The sequence below is a fragment of the Dipodomys merriami genome, unplaced genomic scaffold, assembly GCF_024711535.1.
Source record: "Dipodomys merriami isolate MVZ:Mamm:240054 unplaced genomic scaffold, mDipMer1.0.p SCAF_123, whole genome shotgun sequence".
In the NCBI taxonomy this organism is placed as follows: domain Eukaryota; kingdom Metazoa; phylum Chordata; class Mammalia; order Rodentia; family Heteromyidae; genus Dipodomys; species Dipodomys merriami.
In genome coordinates, this window is record NW_027202527.1 from 1,209,960 (window position 1) to 1,232,322 (window position 22,363).

The 22,363-nt window shown below is 33.9% G+C and overlaps 1 protein-coding gene across 1 annotated transcript; it reads right to left on the reverse strand.

The window, feature by feature from the left end:
• Nucleotides 1-263: 263 nt before the first annotated feature.
• Nucleotides 264-22,151, reverse strand: LOC138823773 (eukaryotic translation initiation factor 2 subunit 3, X-linked-like). The gene is made up of 12 exons (XM_070017328.1): nt 22,079-22,151; nt 21,503-21,566; nt 20,193-20,320; nt 19,985-20,106; nt 17,461-17,555; nt 14,237-14,395; nt 12,851-12,985; nt 11,510-11,604; nt 10,860-11,004; nt 8,959-9,128; nt 6,149-6,321; nt 264-463 (listed from the first exon to the last, which is right to left on the reverse strand). The coding sequence occupies exons 1-12, from the start codon at nt 22,145-22,147 to the stop codon at nt 400-402; spliced, it is 1,419 nt and encodes a 472-aa protein (XP_069873429.1). The 5' UTR covers nt 22,148-22,151; the 3' UTR covers nt 264-399.
• Between the last annotated feature and the right edge of the window lie 212 nt (nt 22,152-22,363).

A 22,363-nucleotide genomic window follows, 5' to 3' on the forward strand; every position in this document is an offset into this window, starting at 1 on the left:
AGCTCCAATGTGGTTCAAGAATACATTGGCAATGCTCAAGAATGAAGCAAGAAAAAACAAGAAGAAAAACTTTATTGCATGCATGTTCAGTAGTATATGTAGTAAAGCAAAAACTAGTTTTGAAAGCTGGTTTCAGTTTAAAGCTGCATTGATATAGAAATCTGAAATCCTTTAACAATAATTTCAGATGAAATGTAAGAAAACATCAAAAGACGTTTACTAAACTCTATTATTAAAACAGTAAATATTAAATTTCCCTAGACGAAATGTATATAATCTAACAGCTTCTAGTCAAGTAGTCAGTTGTAAAATAGTTTCCCTAGAATTTGCTTTAAATACATCCTTAGTGTTGATAAAGAAATTCTGACAACATGCAAATATATTCTTTAAAGTGATTCTTCACTCATCATCTACTGTTGGCTTGATGGTGACTCCTCTTCTTATTTGGCCCCAACCAATTAAACTGCAAAAAAATTTGAGAAAAGTCATTAATTTTAAGTCTGTATCAGCAATATCCCCTTGTATGATGAAACTGGTTTGATACACATAATTCTAAATTTAAACATACTTGTGTTCTATAAAGGAAAGCACACTTTGGTGTAACTAACATACACACACAAAACAAAACAAAAAACAACTGTCCCATGCAAAAAACTAACAAAACCTCTAGGATTGAAGAAAAAAATAGAACTATTGACTCCATTAATAACAAAGCAGACAAAAGTAAAACAGGCTTTCTGAACAGATAGAAGGTATATGAGGATGGAGGACTAATAAAAAGGGTAAATGAGTTTCAATATAATAAATATCATTTATTTTCATCTATGAAAAACACAACAAAACCTGTTAAAAACCAGTTTAACAGGTAAAGGAGGAGGTGGTGAACACTGGGACTGGGAAGTGAATTTGATGGAATGCACTATGTGTATGGAGATCTCACAATGAGATTTTTAAAAATACAATTAACATATGCTAAGGAAAAGAAGTCCATATTAAGAAAGACAGCCTCTTCAGTAAATGGTGCTGGCAAAAATTGGTTAACTACTTGTAGAAAACTAAAGCTAGATCCTAATATATCACCCTGCACCAGAATCAACTCCAAATGGATAAAAGACCTAAGAGTCAAAGCAAACACTCTAAAAACATTACAATGGAATAGGAGAAACCCTAGGTCTCCTTGGCGCAGGCCGAAATTTTCTTCATAGAGACCCGGAAACACAACAAATCAAAGAAAGGTTGGACAAATGGGATTGCATGAAGTTGCAGAGCTTCTGCATGGCAAAGGACATAGCTAGCAAGAAAGCCCACAGATTGAGAGAACATCTTCACTAGCCATACAATGGACAAGGGTCTCATATCTAAAATATACCTGGAACTCAAAAAATTAAATCCCCCAACAACAAATCCTCAAAGAAACAACTGCCCAATAAATAAGTGGGCTAAAGACTTAAACAGAAACTTCTCTGAAGAAGAAAGAAGGATGGCCAATAGACACATGAACAAATGCTCAACATCCCTAGCCATAAAAGAAATGCAAATCAAAACAACATTGAGATACCACCTCACTCCAGTTAGAATGGCAAAAATCAAGAACTCTAATAACAACAAATGCTGGAGGGGATGTGGACAGAAGGGAACCTTACTTCATTGTTGGTGGGAGTGTAAACTTGTTCAACCTCTTTGGAAAGTAGTACGGAGGTTCTTCGAAAGACTCCACATAGAGCTCTCCTATGACCCAGTAATCCCATTTTGGGCATTTACCCAAATGTTTACAAACAAGACCACACTAAAGCTACCAGCACAACTATGTTTATCGCAGCATTACTTACTATAGCTAAGATATGGAACCAACCCAGATGCCCCTCAGTAGATGAATGGATAAAGAAAATGTGTTATATACACACAATGGAATTCTATACCTCTATCAGAAAGAATGACATTGACCCATTTTTAGGAAATGGAAAGGCTTGGAAAAAATTATATTAAGTGAAGTAAGTCAAGCCCAAAGAAACATAGGTCCCATGGTTTCCATTATTTGCAATATCTAGTATATGTATGAGTCAAGCACAAAAGATCAGACAATGTGATGTTAGGAAAATGAACTCTAAGTTTTGTATTTAAATTTTTTTTTCTTTCATGCATGTGTTTCTAACGCATTTATAAGATTATTTCTTTGTTGCTTTGTATGTCTCTCCTCCACAGTATAACCCCTGCTTTCACTGTATTTCATCTCAGTATAATTTATGGAGGGGAAGGGGAAAAACAAGTCGTTTAAATAAGGATACAGGTGGACCCCTTGCAACAATGAGAAGTACAAGTTGTCATGTCCAAAACGAACTTTACAACTTTGGTGGGGTGGGGGGGGGGGATTGTGTGGGGGGGTGGGGAGAGGCTGAGAAGGGATGGGAAGGGGAAACAAAGGAGGAGGCTACAATGCTTGATAAGAAATGTACTCATTATCTTGCCCATGTAATTGTAACCCCTCTGTACAGTATTTTCACAATAAAAAAAAAGAAAACAATTAGAAAAAAAAAGAAGTCCATATTATATCCTTAAGTTCCTACAGCTTTCTAGATGGTTTCTGAGTATCATAAATAAGAAAAGCAAACAGGCTCAGGTTGTGGTATTGAACACTTGTCTAGTTGGTGAAAAGTACTGGGTCTGATCCTCACTAGCCTAAAAACAAACACAAACGAGCAAAAAATATCAAACTATTGTTGCCATAGCTTACTCAAAAGCACCTAAAACAATAATCCTATCAAGTCCTAAAATATGAAAACACTCATGTCCACTTAAGAAGTGTTAGTCCACAAAACAGTACTCTACCTCAGACAAGAAAGTACTCATTGCCTTACTCACGTAACTATAACCCCCCTGTATACATCTTTACAATAAAATTACAAAAAACACTAGCTTAAAAAAATCAGGAAATTCCTCTGTGAACAATATAATGTTTCCCTAACTTGACACTTCACTTACAATAATTTCAAGATGCAATAAACACCAGAAGATCATTACTATCCACAAGGAAATTTTTCTTTTTCTCTTGATGTAGAGGATTAAGGCAGTGCTAGTAATAATCTCAAAAACAAACAAACAAAAACAACCCTCCAATACTACAAACTATAAAGTAGGAAAAGTCAGTAACTATAGACTTGAACTTTCAGGATGTTGTTGCTCCTAAAAAAATAAGCAACCAAAACCACAGGAAATAACCAATAGGACGTTCTGTATATATAAATAGTATATATAGTAACACATATCTGTATATAATAACTATAATATAAATAGTAACAAGTCATATACTCAAGTGAGAAAAAGAAACACTGGAAAGGGTAAGAAATTTTGTAACATTGTGCTTACTTTCTTCAAGAAATTCCTAAATATAGAGTGCCATGAAATGGAGGTCTCTTTTAATCAAAGAATTGAAACATTTAAAAATTTTGGATAAAAAGGTGTGACAAAGAACTTGTCTTAAGACATTTCACAGAAACTCTGCATAGTTTATCACACTGGAGGCATCTGATAGCATTTTGATGGCTACAAAGATGACAGCCTCAAGTTACTTTATGGTCCAGATTCTGGGTTTTATGATTAGGAACACACACTTACTTATACACACCAATTAAAAAAATAAAAAAAAGCAAATGTATAAAGGGAAATTGAAAAAAAACAAACAACAGAGCACACACAACTAGAAAAATGTGCTACTTTTATTCTTTGCTTGATTTCTAAAGGTTCTGCTCTCCATAAGACTGCAATGATCAAGGGAGGCAGTCGGTATTTCAGGTATACTAAAAAAATAGAGAAACAATGCTCAACTTCTTTACCTGTAAAAGAAATGCAAATCAAAACAACATTGAGATTCCACCTCACCCCAATTAGAATGGCTATAATCAAGAAATCTAATAACAACAGTTGCTAGAGGAAGATGTGGCCAAAAGGGAACCTACTCCATTGTTGGTGGGAATGTAAATTTGTTCAACCGCTTTGGAAAACAGCATGGCGGTTACTCAAAAGACTCCACATAGAGCTCTCCTGGGACCCAGCAATCCCACTTTTAAGGCATTTACCGAAACAATCACAAACAAGGCCATACTAAAGCTACCAGCACAACCATATTTATTACAACATTATTTACCATATGGAATGAATCCTCAGTATGAATGGATCAAGAAATGTGATATGTATGTATACACACACACACTCACACACACAATGGAATTCTGTGCTTTCATCAGAAAGAATGACACCGCTCCATTTGTTAGGAAATGGAAAGACTTGGAAAAAATTTTATTAAGGAAGTAAGCCAAACTCAAAGAAACACAGGTTGCATGGTTTCCCTTATCTGCAATAACTAGTACATGTCTAGGACAAGCAGAAGAGGTCAAAAGCTATGAACATATGACCAGATAACCTGATGCTAATAGAAATAAACCCCAAGATAGGGAAGTAAGAGGTTTTATCTTTGGTGCTGTTCTTCTTAATATATGTACTATGTGATTATGTGATCTTTTTTGTATGTTCTTCCCCATGGAACAACCTATTTCATTGTATTTGATTCTGGTGCCCTGTATCTTGTATATCCATTTTTCTAATTTGGGAAGGGGAAGGGATATAACAAAATGCTGAAATAAGGATACAAGATGACCCATTATAACAATGAGACAGTATATTTAGAATGAACTTTACAGCTTTGTGGTGAGGCGGGGAGGGAGGGAAGAGTTGGGAAAGAAAGGGATGGTAGGGGAAATATAAAGGATAGTGTAACAATGACTGATAGGAAATGGACTCATTACCTTGCTCATGTTACTGTAACCCCTCTGTATAGTATCTTTACAATAAAAAAATATTTTAAAACAACTGAGAAACATAGCCCTTTCAAATGAACAGAATAAGCTTCCTCCTGGAAGTTTATTACTTCAGGAGCCTCAGATCACTTGACAGGAAGTTTAAAAACATTATCAAAAGTATGCTCATAATATATATAGGCAATCTATAAGCAACATATAACACATAAGCAATATATGGCATATATTATATTAATATATAAGCAATACACACTAAGTAAACAAAGCTTACATGAAATGTCAATTCTAAATATAAACAAGAGATAACATAATCACAGAACTGAAACAGGAACAACTGGTAAATTTGAAAATGAGTCATATGTATTTCTCAAAGTAGCAAAATATGAAGTATATAATCCCTAAAGAATTTCCACCAAGCAATCCAATGTATGTAGCAGCTACTTACGGAGAAGAAACTGAGAATGGGTAGAGTACTTATCTGAATGAATTATGTCCCAAACCTCTCAAATACTGATTTGGTTATATGAACAAGAACAAATACAAAACCCCCACCAAATCTTAAGTATAAAAACACCAACACTGACAACATTGTATTTACTGTCCAAGCTTACAGAAAAAGAGAAATACTTGGAAGCTTGAAAGGAACTATATAAAATAAGTCCTTGAAGACAGTATCATTTCTTGCCAGGAGAAACCAGAGGGCAATAAAATAAAAATTTTATATTTGTGCTGAAACAAAATGCAAAAATAACACAGTTAGTTCAATATTTTAGATGTCATTAAAAAATGAAGGAAGGAGAGCCAGGTGCCAATGGCCCATGCCTATAATCTTAGCTTGTGGTTGGAAGGAAGCCTAGGCAATAAGAAGACCTTATTTCAATTAACTAGCAAAAAGGCAAAAATCTGACCTGAGGCTCAAGTGGTGGTAGAGGATTTACCTTGAATACAAAATGTCAGAAGTAGTGCCTAGATCATTGTACACAGCTGAATCACAGAAAGAACTGTATTATTTGGGGGTGATGGTTACTTAGCAATGTGAACAGACTTACAACCACTGAACTATTTAAGAAAAAAGGGTTAATTGTACGTAAGGAAATATATCTGAATCAGAACTATGAGGAGGAGGCTGCAATGCTTGGTAAGAAATGTATGCATTATCCTGCCCATGTAATTGTAACTCCTCTGTACAATATGTTCACAAATAAAATAAAATTAAATTAAAAAAAAGAACTATGAATTCAAGGATAAGTATTTGTGCATTATCAGGGAGAACTAAATCTCACATGAAAATATGCTCTCTTCCCAAAATTAAGCAGTGGCAAAAGTGATATGCTTACCGCCAGTGTTTCTCAACTCTTCGGCTAAGGGCAATTTTTTCTCCCACTTCTGTGCACACAGGATTTGTGAGAACTATTTTACCCAAATCAGCCTTAACTGCACTAACTCTACCTCCTGTAGAGAGGGATCCAATGTTAACCATAAGCACTTCATTCTTGGACAGTTTATGTACCTATGGAAATAAAAAAATAATCAAAAGGTTTTCCAAATTTACCAAATACTGGATGGAAAATATATAGCAGAAGAAAACTGAATTTCCAAACAATTCCATTACAATAAGCTTTAAGATATACATAAAGGGGCTGGGAAATTGGCTCAGTGATACAGTGCTTGCCTTGCATGCATGAGGCCCTGGGTTTGATTCCTCAGTACCACATAAGCAAAAAGAAAAAAGCTGGAAGTGGCGCTGTGGCTCAAGTGGTAGAGCGCTAGCCTTGGGCTGAAGAGCTGAGGGACAGCACCCAGGCCCAGAGTTCAGCCCCCACGACCAGACCGCCTCACCAAAAAAAAGATATACATAAATTGTGCTGTTATCTATTAGGCTCTTCTTATAGCATTCAGTTTAAATTTACAACAGATCTACATTTGAAATGTAATTTGTTTTGTTTTGTTTTTGTTGGTCATGGATCTTGAACTCTGGGCCTGGGCACTGTCTCTCAGCTTTTCAGCTCAAAGCTAGTGCTCTACCACTTGAGCCACAGCGCCACTTCTGGTTTTCTGGTGGTTTATTGGAGATAAGTCTCACAGACTTTCCTCCCAGGCTAGCTTTGAACCTCGATCCTCAAATCTCAGCTTCCTGAGTAGCTAGGATTAGTCATGAGCCACAGACACCCTGCTTTTTTTTTGTTTTTGTTTCTTTTGTATGTTCTTCCCCTTATGGTATAACCCCTGTTGTTACTGTATTTGATTCTGGTGCCTGTATCTTCTAAATACATTTTTCTAATTTGGGGAAGGAAAGGGAAATAATAAAATGCTGAAACATGGCCAACAAGGTTGACCCATTGTAACAATGAGACTTACAAGACAGGGAGTAGGATTGGGGGTGGGGGATGGTGTGGGGATGGAGTAAGGGAAAATAAAGAAGGGAGTAACAATGCTTGAGAGGAAACGTACTCATGTAACAGTTAAAAAAATTAAAAAAAATGCTACTTACTAAGCACAGCACTGATCAAAAACTTCTAGAATTCTTTTTTTATTGTGAAAATATTGTACAGAGGAGTTACAATTACATGGGCAAGTAGCCTCCTCCTTTGTTTCCCCTTCCCAGCCCATCCCTTCCCTTTCCTCCCCCCCCTCCCCCCCCCCCGCATGAAAGCTGTAAAGTTCGTTTTCGACATAACGACTTGTACATCTCATTGTTGCAATGGGTCCACCTGTATTAAAATTCTTAAGTGATACTTAAAAAGGTTCACAAAATTTCTTGAAATCCAAAATTTCATATAACCCAAACTACTTAAAACTTTACAAACCTCTGAAAAACTGTTCTATCTTGAAGTTAGTTGTGTGATATTAGCTGATATTCATTTTTGTGTTGCTATAAAAATGTTCCAAATTTTATTTAATTTCATGTTCTACTTATGGTTCTATTGATGGTTACTTTGGTAGGCCCAACCCCTGCCAATGATATCAAAAGGACCTATACATTTAGCTAGATTGATATTCTTATTCCAAATTTAAGAGAATGTGTTAGTTATTCTCATAACTTTGTTTACATAACAGGTTAAGTAATGGTTTTAGTTATTGTTTTCAAGGTCTTCAAGTATAGCTAGAAGTCAGTTAAGGAATAATGAAGATATTGTAGTTCTGTGTCAGAGAACACACTAAGGCCCTAAGCTCATTCTTTACCAAAAAACTCAGAACATCAGGCATCAGTGGCTCAGACCTATAAATTTAACCACTTTGGAGGCTGAGATATGTAGACTGTGAGAGAAAACTGTGAGGCTCTCATTTCGTTAACCAAAACAGAACTGTGGCTCAAGTGTAAATGCTATGTCAGGAATGGCACCAGGTTCTGAGTTCAAGCTCCAGAACCAGAACAAACAAAGAAAATTTGTAAGAAAATAAAAACACCATGTTTTATACACACGATTTTATAGCCATTTTATTGCTTTCTCATAATCATAACCTGGTCTTTATACATGTAAAATGATGTCATAAATTTATGTAAACTTTCTACTATTTTTTTTGTCGGTTGTAGGGCTTGAATTCTGGGCCTGGGTGTTATCCCTGTGCACTTTAGCTCATGGCCAGAACTCTACCCCTTGAGTTACAATGCCACTTCTGGTTTTTCAGTGTTTTATTGGAGATAAAAGAGTCTCACAGACTTTCCTGCCTGGGCTAGCTTTGAACTGTGATCCTCAAATCTCAGCCTCCTGAGTAGCTAGGATTACAGCATGAGCTACCAGCACCAGCTGCTTTCTACTAATATTATGAGGATATATTCATTCTAAAATTCATACATGACAGAAAGATTTTTGTTTTGATGCTGATTCTGAGGTTTTAACTCAAGGCTTTATTCCTGAGCTTTTTGCTCAAGGCTAGCACTCCATAATTTGAGCTAAAGCTCCACTTCTGGCTTTTTTACATAGTTAATTAGAGGTAAAGGTCTCACTTTTCCAGGGATGGCTCTGAACTACAACACTCATAACAGGCTCCAAAGAAGCTAGGATTACAGGTATGAATCACAAGTACCTGGCCTCAATGTTCATTTTTTACCTATTATCTTTTAATTATTTTATAATTAAATAAAAAACTGGTCATAACATCACATTTATCTTTATTTAAACAGGATTATAAAAAAAGTATTTACCTTTGCTGCTTTTTTGTCCCCTTCTGTACGTACACCTAGGAGCCGTCTCAGTAGGAAGTAGGAAATTTCCAATTCTGTAAATATTTCAGGTAATGCTCCAACTGCACCAAGTACTTGTCCCACCATTCTGTCAGCTCTGCACAAAGTTGGATCAATTTTTGTTCCAACTCCTAATATAAAAGACAAGCATATTTCCACATATTTCTTTTTTTTCTTATGCCTATCCTATGGCTTCAACTTAGGTCCTGAGAGCTTTTCTTTGTTTACTTAAAGCCTGCATTCTAGCACTTGAACATAACTCCACTTTTGGTGATAAATTGGAGACAAGAGTCTCAGATACTTTACTTCCCTAGGTAGGCTGGCTTTGAACTATGATCCTCCAGATGTCAACCTCCTGAGAAGCTGGATTACAAACTATATTTTATTTCTTTAAATATTTAACTAAAGATATAGTCTAACCAGGAGAGCATATATACTAACAACTATATCTTGCTTAAACAATGAAAAAGCAGCATAATCAAATCCTTTATAAACTCCTTACATTTATATAAACATTACAGAAAACTTAGAAATAAGTTTGATGAAAATGTAAGAACAAAGCTTCTCTAAAGAAACCTATCATACTAGGCTAAAAGTTTAATTTCACTTAATAAATTATTTACAATTAAAACTAATAACTTCTGTACATTACATCCTAACAAAATATTTCAAAATTAAGACTGAGAAGATAGTTTATAATAATTTACAAAACTAAAAATAGTAATTTCTAGATTTATTTGGCCTATGTGTGAGAGTAATTATACATTATTTTGCTTGTATGTATGTTTGCTGTATATTTTGGTAACAGCTATATTTTAAAATTCTAGAAGTAAAATGAGTCCTTTGGGAAAATAATGGTGTCAAAAGAAGAAATAATTTCCTCAGTTTGGGCTGGGCACCAACAATTTTGCTAGCTACATAAGAGGCAGAAATCTAAGTTGAAAACCAGCCCAAAGAGAAAAGTGTATCTTATCTCCAATTAATCACCAAAGCCAGAAGTGGAGCTATGGTTCAAGTGCTTAAGTGGTAGAGTTCTAGCATCAAGTACAAAGATCAAGGACAGTTACCAGACCCTCAGACAGGAAAACAACATCAACAACAACAATAAGTTTAACAAAAAAAAAGGAAGGAAAATATATATTCACAAAGCTCAACTCTTAAACTAACTCATACATAGATTATCTCAAAAAGTACTACAGTAAGACACAATATGAATTATTAAAACCCATAAAAATATTACATTTACAAGGAGTTTTTTATATACTCAATACCTAAATTTCTGGCAAGAAAACTGGTGGTCAAAAACACTTAACTACAACATGGAGCAGCAAAGACATACATACTCCATTTCATCCTAGGTTTTCTTCTATAATTCAAAGGTAAAGAAATGGAAAAAGGAAACTCATAAAAAGAAAAAAACAAAACAAAACAAAAATATCCTGAAAAATTCAAGTTATCCACAAAATAGAAATTATACTCTAAGCTCCAATAGATTTCCATTTTATATAATACCTCTTTCTCCCTGAATAACTCCACAGCAATGCATGTAACTTACAATATATTTAACCCTGTAAAAACCTACTTAACAAAAACTGTAGATAAGAATGTAGTGAAACATTCAAAACCTAAATCATTTTTATTGTTTAAGTTATCCTTTACATAAAAGCAAAAATATGATTTAGGAATGCACTGTTTTATAAACATTTATCATGTATTCTAAAGTCAACAAGATATGACTGTCCATCCTGCTCTTTGATGCTGTTATCTCTGTATTTAATGGTATCTATAGTATCTAATTATACCCTACAGAAAAATAAGATAAAAGTCAACATTAAAGTTTTAGTAGTGAGTAAAATCCTTACCAATAAGACCCCCTGGAGCAGCATACTGAAGGTCATTGTGTTCTGCAAAAAGTGATACTATTTTGGAGAAGATAGGTTTACACATGAGTTTTCCTTTACCATCTTTGGAAACAATACCAGGTCTAACTTCTATCTCCTGGCCCACCTGAAAAACAAAGTAAATAACTATTATTTAGATTACTTAAATTATTTAAATTACTTAAACAGGTAGACCACTAAACTAAGAAGAATCCTTTTATTTGCAGGACTAATTTGAACATTAATTAAAAAAATGAAAATAAAAACAATTTAAAATCTACAAACTATATTCACTTAAGTATCATCAACAAAACCTATCAGTTAATTAAAAAGTTCAAAATTCAAAAAAAAATGTTTTTTTTTTTTGGTCCGGTCGTGGGGCCTGAACTCTGGGTCTGGGCGCTGTCTCTCAGCTTTTCAGCTCATGGCTAGCGCTCTACCACTTGAGCCATAGTGCCACTTCTGGCTTTTTTCTTTTTGCTTATGTGGTGCTGGGGAATCGAACCCACGGCCTCAGGCATGCAAGGCAAGCGCTCTACCACTGAGCCACCTTTCCAGCCCTCTCCCCAATTTATATTTTAGATTGAACATTCATTTCATATAAAACAAAATAAGCATTTACAATTGTTTACCTTCAATAGTCCTTTTAAAATACTACCACCAGCCACACCCCCTTTAAGGTCATTAACTTCACAGCCAGGTTTGTTAACATCAAAAGACCTAATAACTGGGTGAAAGAGAATAGTTTATTGTTCGAGCAAAGTATAAATATACTAATCTTGCTTTATTTACAGTTTTATCATGAGTAACTTTGACCAAGTATGATCAATAAGAAAAAGTGTTCAGTGAATGAATGAATCTAAACAAATTTTAAGACCCTCCTCAAAAATTATAGTCATGCATGAATTATGCACCTCATTTGAGGGAGAAGGTATCTTACAATACCACAGTTTATGTTGTGTTGAATGACTATGTGAACTACTGATTATTTTTCTGCAATTTTTTTTTCATTGAAAAAGATTTTTTTATTGAAACTATTATCTAGTTTCGCTTAGAGGGTTTAGTCACTGGATTCGCTACCCTATTTTGCATGCATTTAAGGTGATATATAGAAGGGCTATAGTTTCATGTAATGAGTACATTTCATTTTGGACAACATCATCCCTTCCTTCACTTTCTCCAATATTTCCCTCCCATACCCACCCACAAGTTGCATGGTTCATTTTCAATGTAGTATCCACTGAGTACCACTGCTGCATTTGTTCATCCTTTGTCTCTCAATTTCTTTACCTTCATATGCCCTTACAAAGACAGATAAATGAACAAGACAAAATGTTTTTTGTTTTCTTTTCACCTTTCTTTTGTTTCCATCTCCTGGAGTTCATTTTGATAAAAATATTATTTTATATGCTCAGATGCACATAGGTATTGTGCCTATGTGGTTCTTTCCTAAGGAAATCCTCCTTTGATTTCACAATCCCTAGATACCTGTATAATTTACCATGCCCCAGATACTGTATCATTCATAAAGATTTGGAACTACTTGGAAAAATTATATTAAATGAAATGAACCAGACCCAGCGAAACATAGGTTTCATGGATTTCCTCATCTGTGATATCTAAAATGTACCTATAAATCTGCTATTTTTATTTTGTTAAAATTTTATCCCCCCAAACAAATAATGCACAAAAAGCAAGGTAAAAGTTAATGTGCCTAATTTAAATGATCAAGTGAAAATTGTACATATACTGAAAAGCAGCATGTCTTTATTAGAAGTGGAACAGCAAAAGTAATATATCAAACATCCACAGTATGCTACTGAACACTATGCAAATTTAGCTTCATTTTTTTTCTCCATAGACAGTGTCCTTATAACTGTGTAAGCAGGGACACCAAAGGGTTTCTATAATAAAGAGAAAACAATAATACAGAAAGACCAAGTCAACAATGGACCGATTAGTAAAGGTCTTACCAATAAGCCGAGGTTCTGAGGTAAAGTCTCTTGTAGGCACTGGAATTTTCTTAACAATATACTCACAGACAACTTCAATGTTGAATTTCAGTTGAGCAGAAATTGGAATAACAGGAGCTCCTTCAGCTACTGTACCTACATAACAAAATCAGACAGAACAAAATTTCTCAGTTTAGCAGATCTGTTTATATTACATAGCTATCTAAACATTCCATACATTTCAAAGAACATGAGAATGGAAAGAATCATTTTGTTTAGGAAATAATCAGTATTAGTTTTTCATAAAAAAAAGAAAAAGTGCAGATAGCTTGTGGCTTCAAGTTGAGCATCACAATTCAAAACCAGCCTAGGCAGGAATGTCTGAGAGACTCTTATCTCCAATTAACCAAAAAGCCAGAAGAGGAGCTGTAGCCCAAGTTGCTAGCCTTAGTAACAACAGTGGTAGACCACTAGCTTTTGGCAACACAAGCTCAGGGACAGTGCCCAGATCACACCCCAGGATGCATGTATATACACACACCCACACACACACAGAAGTAAGATTCTGTCCACTAAAAAGAAACTGCTCATTACTACAGGTAATAAGCCAATCCTGATTTCAAGATTATATAAAAAACATTAGCAAGAAACTTTGATAAAGAAAATTGCATCAATTATGTAATTTATTTCCACAATATTGTCAAGATAAAGTTACAAGTTCTTTGCTTAGAGAAGACTACTTGCTTGAATTTTGCTATTAGTTACAAGTCAAAATACTTTATAAATGAAATATACCATACATAACTTTTATTTGCCTCTTAATGGCTCAAAGGAATCTTTTGTTGTTTGTGAGGTTTCTTTAACTGTATTTAAAATTTTTTTTATTTCTTAATACTGGGGATTAAATTCAAAGACACTACACATGCTAGGTAAGCTCTCTGCCACTAAATTATATCCCAGCTCAAAAAGAAACTTTTCTAACATACAAGGTCAAAAACAAAGTGAAAATAAAATAGTTAGAAATAAAATGCACCAAGCCTTTTTCTAAATGAAATCAATGGTGCTTCAAAAAGAAAAGCTACACCATTAAGAGAAAGGAAATCATTGTCAGGTCATACCCACTGAAAATTAAAACAGCATGAAACCAACCAACATCCTTCCAATCATTGTACATCAGTGACAAAGACTTTTCTTAATTTTGCTGGTTGTTTTTCCTAGAACTTCATTTCCAGCTAAAATGTGCATTTAGTATATAAAATTCAGAACATATTTCAATTTATATCAGAATATGACAGCAATAAGGTGACAGGTAGTATGTAAAGAGAGCTTACTGTACTATCTATTACATGAAGGTATCTATATTTTAAGCATATTTAAGTAATTAAAGCAAATATGATAGCTTCTTACCTTTTACAAATGCAAGGATCTGTTCATACTGTTCTTTAGCCTGACTTTCTTTTACCAAATCAATTTTATTTTGCAGAATTAAAATATGTTTAAGTTTCATAATTTCTATGGCAGCCAAGTGTTCAGAAGTTTGAGGCTGAGGACAAGATTCATTTCCAGCTAGATTGATGATTAAAAAAATTAAATGAGTAACCTTGAGACCTAATGAAAAAGACTTGTAGCATGCTAATTCTTTTTTTAAAAAAGATTTTTAAACATTTTATTATAAAGAGGTTTTATTGTACATAGGGATAAAATTGACATAAGTCAGCCCCTGCCAAATTGTAAAGTTCATTTCCAACACAGTGTCTAGTAAGTTTCAATGCTGTTTTGGTTCATCCTATGTCCCACCATTTCTGTGCTTCCCCTTCTCCTTTTCAAGTCAGATAAACTGATATATCAAAGGGTTACAGAAGTCAAAAAAAGTTAGAAATGAAATGAACCAAAGAAAGAAGGAAAGAAGAAGGAGGAGGAGGAGGAAGAGGAAGAAGAAGAGAAAAAGAGCCACAAACAGTATAATTAAGAAAAAACAACAAAAAAACCTCTTGCTTCCATTTTTTTGGAGTTCATTTCTTTGTTGTTGTTGTTGTTGGTTGTGGGACTTGAACTCTGGGCTTGGGTGCTGTCCCTGAGCTCTCCAGCTCTAGGCAAGCATTCTGCCTCGTGGGCCACAGTACCACTTCCGATTTTCTAGTAGTTTATTGGAGATAAGAGTCTCACAGCCTTTCCTGCCCGAACTGGCCTTGAACTACAATCCTCAGATTTCAGCCTCCTGGGTAACTAGGATTACGGTGTGAGCCACCGGCACCTGGCTTTGGAGTTCATTTCTGTAAGCATCATTTTATATGATCATATGCACATAGTAATGAGCTCTTATGATTGCTAATTCTTATGCTATCTTGAAAAATGTTTTACTATGTCTTTTTCAAACTTTTAGCTTCAATCTTCAATACTTCAATCTTCCTCATCTTTTAGTCCCCATTCCTAGATGTAAATCCTATCCTAGACTGTTTGTCTTATCAAGTTCTATCCACACCTTTTTTCAAGTGTCACAAATTCCTCTATTTTTATTTAGTTTCAGAGACATTTTGATTCTAAGAAAACATTCTAGCTAAAAGAAGAGGTACACAATGCAATTCTACGCCTCCATCAGAAAGAATGACATTGGCCCATTTGTTAGGAAATGGAAAGACTTGGAAAAAATATTAAGTGAAGTAAGCCAGGCCCAAAGAAACACAGGCCCCATGGTTTCCCTTATATGCAAAGTCTGAGACAAGTAGAAATGGTCAGATAAGTTGATATTAGGTGAAATGAACCCCAAGATAAATATTCAAATATTTTTCTTTCATGCAATTGTTTCTAACATATTTATAAGATGATTTCTTTGTTGCTTTGTATGTCCCACCCCCACGGTTTAACACCTGCTTTCACTGTATCTGATGTTGGTATAATTTATGGAGGGAAAGAAAAAAAACAAATTGTTTAAGCAGGGATACAGGTGGACGCATTGCAACAGTGAGATGTACAAGACATTATGTTGAAAAAAGAACTTTACAACTTTGGCTGGGGTTGGAGGATGATATGGGGGAGATGGGAATGGATAGGAAGGTGAAACAAAGGAGGAGGCAACAATGCTTGATAAGAAATATACTCATTATCTTGCCCATGTAATTGTAACTTTGCTGTATGGTATTTTCACAATAAAATTAAAAATAAAAAAAATAAAATAAAATGAACAGGTTATTTATAAATGATAATAACTAAGGAAGATAAAAACTAAGGAAGTTATTGTTAAGGCAATAAACATCTACACAGCTAAGGGAAAAGCTGACAGGAGGAAAAACCAAGAACCAAGTGAACGTTTCAAATAAAAGAAGTTTCAACACGTTTGCTGGCATATTTACTCTATATACAGAAACTTGAAGAGAGATCTAATCCAGATAGCAGAATTCCTTCATCACAGAAAATGAATAGTTATAGTTCTCAGAACTTCCTTATATATCTACAGGTTGCAAAATTGGCAAAATAGGAAACATCTTAGAAGTTACCTCACAATGCAATGTAGAGAAATACGTTCTGTTTTAAACCTGGAAGATTATTACCCAACTTGTGATGTTTATTTAACTGGTACTCTTCTAGAAAAGTGTAAACTTACCAATTTATACATTTTTCCAAAATGGGACCCTGTTTGAAGCTGTTTTAGGTCAAGAGCTGACTGTATCAGACTTTACATTACCATACCGAATATAGGTTAGCCATGCCATTAAGACAAATCATGTGATTTACTGTGAAGGTTTGTCATCATGTAATAATCAATCATATAAATAACCAATTACATAACTATATTGACAACTCATCTGAAAACTACTTATTTATTCATTCTAAGTTAACTATATTGACAACTCAACTGAAAACTACTTATTTATTCATTCTAAGTTTAATATCTTTTCATGTGTTCTATCACTCCTGACACCATTTTTCAAATTTTTGAGAGTCAGATGCTGATGTCCATGTTTTTAACTCTAAGAAAGCTGAGATTTGAGCATCCTAATTTGGAGTCAGCCTAGGCAAACAGCCCATCAGACTCTTCGATAAACCATCAAAAAGCCAAAGGTGGGCATGTGGCTCACGTTGTAAAAAAGCCAAACAAGAGTGCAAGGCCCTATGCTGGCATTAAAAAAAAATTGAGTGGTTTGGGAATTCCATGAACTTCTAGTTCTTCTCACAAAGTAATAGCTCCCAGCAATAAAGATTTCTCCACAGTTCACACAGAAAGCACATCATTAACTTTGAAAACAATTCAATCTTTTTGACTTGATTATGAGTAAGGTTAGAATCTAAATAACATGTCAATTTGAGGCAGAGAGTAAATAGCATATACATTCAAGACAATTAAGCACTCAGATACTTTCATATAAACATCCTCGATAAAATGGACAGAGTATCTAGAATTATAAATCAAGAAAAATTTACCACAAACTTAAAATTTCTATAGCATGTTACCAGACAAATGCTCATAAAATATGTCTCTAGTTCATCATGTTTAATGTTTTGTAATAGTTGATGTGAGCATTGTTTAAAAAAATTCCAGTAGTGTCATTCTAATTTCTTCAATAACTCTGGATTCACCTTTAACACTTCTCAGATAGAAAATAATTTGTCCAAACCAATTCTGATATTTTTACCTATCAGAAGAAGTGCGGCATCCATCACTGCTGCACCATTCAGCATTGTAGCCATCAAAATATCATGGCCAGGACAGTCAACAAAGGAGACATGTCTAACAAAGGAGAAAAAACACCCAATATTTCAATATTCAATTCATTTACCTTTATGATTTTATATTACTTTGAAATGAACTTTACCAATTAAATTTAATCACTAAAACCTTGACATATTCAGAGATTAATAGATTAAAAATATAGATTATTACTACTAGCAAAGCTAGCTATGTGAAGATGTTTCAAATATTAAATTCTAATAAGGCTTGGAAAACTCATAAATCCTATTAAATAGGATAGATGCTTTATTCCAAAGTAACAATGAAAATAACACTAACTCAAAGGTTAAAAACCTAATGGGTCAGGCACTCTTTCACTTATGGAAAGATAGTAGGTATATATATATATATATATATATATATATATATATATATATATATATCAACTTATCAACACATATATAAAATACACACACATGCCATGTGATTACAAAAAATTAATTACACATTTTTTTTAATTTTCAGAAATTAATTTTGATCTTTTTAATTTTCAGCAATCAAATTTAGTTTCATGTATAAAGCAGTTATTTTAAAATCTAATAAAAATAAAAGTAATAATTTTCTTTTGTGAACACGTGTCTCACAAAGATCTAGTACTAAAGATAATATAAAAATATCTCCCTATAGTTTCTTCAAAAATTTTATCATCTGTGTTAATACTCAAATTATTTTTGAGTACTCATGGTTACACCTTGCTATTTATTTATGAAAAACTGATTCCAGGATCTAGGCATTTCTGGAAGATCATTAAGTCTGAGATTACATAATCAAAAACAGGGTGCTAGATTAATAAACTACACACATCACCTCATATACATTAATTTCTAATTATAATACCTAATACACTATTACATAAATAGGTGTTACTCTGTACTATTTAAGAAATAAAAAGATAAAGTATTTTCTTAACTGAAAATTTCTTGACTTAACATCTGAATAATTGGGATGTTGAACCCTTATCAAGACACAATGTTAAAAACGAACTTTACAACTTGTGAGGGGGAGGGAGGGAAAGAGGAGTGGGGGATTCAGGAGGGAAGGTATGTAGGAGGAAACCTAAGGAGGAGGTAACAATGCTTGATAGAAAGTGTACTCATTACCTTACTCATGTAACTGTAACCCCTCTGTACACTACTTCTACAATAAAAAAGGTATTAAAAATGTAAGACAATGTGTTAAAAATCTGAGTAAACAGTATAAAGTATGTATGAACTTAGGATATACATATATATAGTTAAAGCTATAATTAAAATTATTTAATTGCTTTTTTTTGCTTATGAGCACTATTTGAAAAAAATCCTCTAAATTTTGTGAAGTATCAATGGTTTTACATTTTCCTAAACACTGTATTTAAAATTTTATGTTTATACATTCACTACTAGTATAAAAAATACAGTTAACCTGTGTTGGTCCTATATCTTACAACGCTGATAAACTTAAGAACTTTGTCTCTGGCATTAATGATTTATATCTACAATCCTAGCAACTCAGAAGGTTAAGATCTGAGGTGCAACCATTTAAAACTAGACCCAGACAGACAAATCCTAATCTCCAATTAAGAAGCAAAAAGTAACAAGCAGAAGTACAGTTCCAATGAAAGTGATGCAATGACTGAAAATGAGGCAAAAGTGTAAGATACTCAGTTTAAAGGCAAGCAGTAGTACCAAGAAGAAGAAAATTAAAAGGATCTACAAAAATGAAAGGTAACACTGTATGTACAAAGATTTATAACTTCTGGCATAAGATGCTTCAAGATACTTCTTGAGGCATACCTCTCCAAAACTTTTTGTTTATTGTTTTATTTTTGCTCTTCAAAGTATTTTTCATGGCAAAAAAATGTGATAAGCAGATTTTAAATTGGTTTTGGAAAAAATATGATAGTAACATAACTAGAACTGAATTTGCTAAACCTCTAGTATTTGAAAAACTACAGTCATTATAACAGAATGGCAACACTTAAATAAAACTACTTGGCATGTTCCGAGATACTACAATTTATAGAAGTTCATCATAATTTAAACTTTCCATGATGAGTCTAACATCTAAACACATTACTTTGGACATCAGTGTCTTCTTATGATGAACATAAGCAGGCATGCAATTATTTTTTACAAAGCTGATATAAAATTACATATAATTAAGGTTTGCACTTTTCATACTGAACAAACAAAAAATAGAAATAAAACCTGGACAAACTATCAGTTCCAATTATTTCATTCTTCTGATGTACTACTGCCTTAGAAAAGTTGCAACATGTGTATTTGAACCACATTTAAACAAATTATTTTCAAACTATATTTGTTATAGACAACAAAAACATTTTCTCTTTTAGAGTCAGATTTTGGAAGCTGTAATTGCTTAACAGGTCCATTAATTATTGCAAGTGAAGGTAGAAAATAAATGTATTTATTTGGTTCAAAAATAATTACCTTACTAGTTTGAAGTATCCTTTGGTCCCTGGAATGTCTGTAGGAAACTCATCAGGGGTACTACTTCCACAAGATCTGTAACATTCTGGTCGAGGACAAATTGGGTCATCAAGTTTATAAATCTGAAAGTTTCAAAAAAAATTGTTGAAGTTTTCACTTACATTTTTCAAGAAGTAAATGCTTTCTACTTCCACAGTATTCTAAATACCTTGGCATTAGCATATCCAAGCTTGATGGTGATATTCCTTTCCAGTTCATTTTTGAACCTGACAGTGTGAACACCAGAAATAGCTTTTACAACTGTGGATTTCCCATGAGCAACATGTCCAATTGTTCCTATAAAAAAATCAAAATAATATTCATTCAATTAAACCAATATTACAATTATAAAAGCTAAAACTACAAACAAAAAAATCAGTATAAATTTTATTTTTCCTCCAATATCTTATTTTTTTAACAAATAACATTTTAAACATAGATGAAGAAAACTTCGTATAATTTAAAACACTGTCTAAAAACTATAATAAAAGGAATTCAAGCTTCAATTCTAAAGATTCCCATAAACATTTAATGAAAGCTACAAAACTTTCTAGTATTTCTAAAATGCTACAATGTCGCAATAGCAGACCTTACAATATTACCAAAAATATTTAATCCGGGAAACTCAGAAAAAAATATTAATGATATCAATAAGGGTGTTAGGAATGGGATATTTGTCTTAAGACTTTTAAGTAAGTGTGAGTCTAGTTTGTTCTACTGTTTGTATGGATGGTAATACAAAGGTTTTACTCAGTCACCATAATTTGTCTTTTAAAATAATGACAACTTAAAAGAAAAAAAAAGATATCTAACAAAACCCAATTTACTACTGGAAAGGGTGACACAAAAAGAAGGTAAGGTCCAAGCCAGCCTGGGCTACATACACCCCGCCCAAATTTAATATTGAAAAGAGGAGCCAGGTGCTGGTGGCTCTCACCTGTAATCTTAATTAACTTGGAAAGCTGAGATTTGAGGATTAAAGTTCAAAACTAGGCAAGGCATGAATGTCTGTAAGACTCTTATCTCCAATAAATTTCCCCCAAAAGCTGCACATATAGAGCTATGGCTCAAGTGATAGAGCATGAGCCTTGAGAAAAAAAAAAAAAAGCTCATGGTCAGTGCACAGGCCCAAGACCAGCACACCACACACAGAGAAGAAAGGAAGAATAAAAAAAGAGCTACTTCTCAAGTATAACTTTTCAAAACATTGCTCTTTTAATATTACAGCAGGTATTTTCATTCGTCTCTTAAACTTCTATAACTGCAAAGCAAACACTGACATTTTAGGTATCTGTATCTTTCTCCATGTACTTGATTTTTCTTTTGGTACTGAGTGACATTCTCAATTCTCGTCCTACAATAAAGGGATGAGGCCATTAAATATCTTTCTATAAGCTAGTAAATCAAAATTAGAATTCCCTTGGAACAATCAACTCACAATGAGAGAGCTTGATAATTCTTTAGATATTTAATTCTTACCTATATTAATCGTGGCTTGTCTGCTGATAACTTCCTGTGAAAGTGGAGTCAACTTGGTAACATCCTGCAATGGAACATTTCACTTTAAACCGTATCTGAGGTACAAATCCAGCTTTCGTTTGACTTACGTTTGCTACAATATTTCGCTGCTGGTTTTCTAGAAACTGCAGTTTCAACGAATTTTGGGCCAGAAACACTAAGTATCTTTTTATATTCCCAATAATGGCAATTCTAAATTCCATTAACTATGAAACAAACGTAAGTTTTGTATCAAAAAACTAGTAATTTTCCATACCATGAAGGTTCAAAGCTCAATAATGTTAGATATATGGTGCCTTTCTAGGCATTCAGAGGTGAAAACTAACCACATAGATAATTCAACGAGTCTTAAACAAGCTGGAGATCACACAATCCGTTCTCAGAGGTATCGAAGTATTACCGTTTCACAAGTGAGGCCTAGAGTGCCTGTCTGTAAGGCTCCCTTGTCATTTATTTCCTGGCAGCCCAGAAAAGGCTCAACCCAAAGCCTTCTCTATTGTCAAGCTCTCTCTGAAATGTTCTAAGTCAATTCCTCACCAAAGTGGCGAGATCTTGCCGTGAAAGGTGCGGTTGCCCCAGCGTAACCACGGCTTCCGAACCCTCCATCTTGTGCCGAGAGACAAAAAAGTACTTCCGGCCGCAGTCTGACAGGCCCCCTTGAACGGGGCGGGGCAAGTAGAGGTGGGAAGGCCAACTTAGATCCAAGCCTGGAGAGAAAAAAAAAGACAAATATATCACTAACCCCATTTTATGGACCTGTTATCTACTCTTTTCTTAATTGTACTTGGGAAGAGGGTTACTAAAAAACATTATACAGTATTT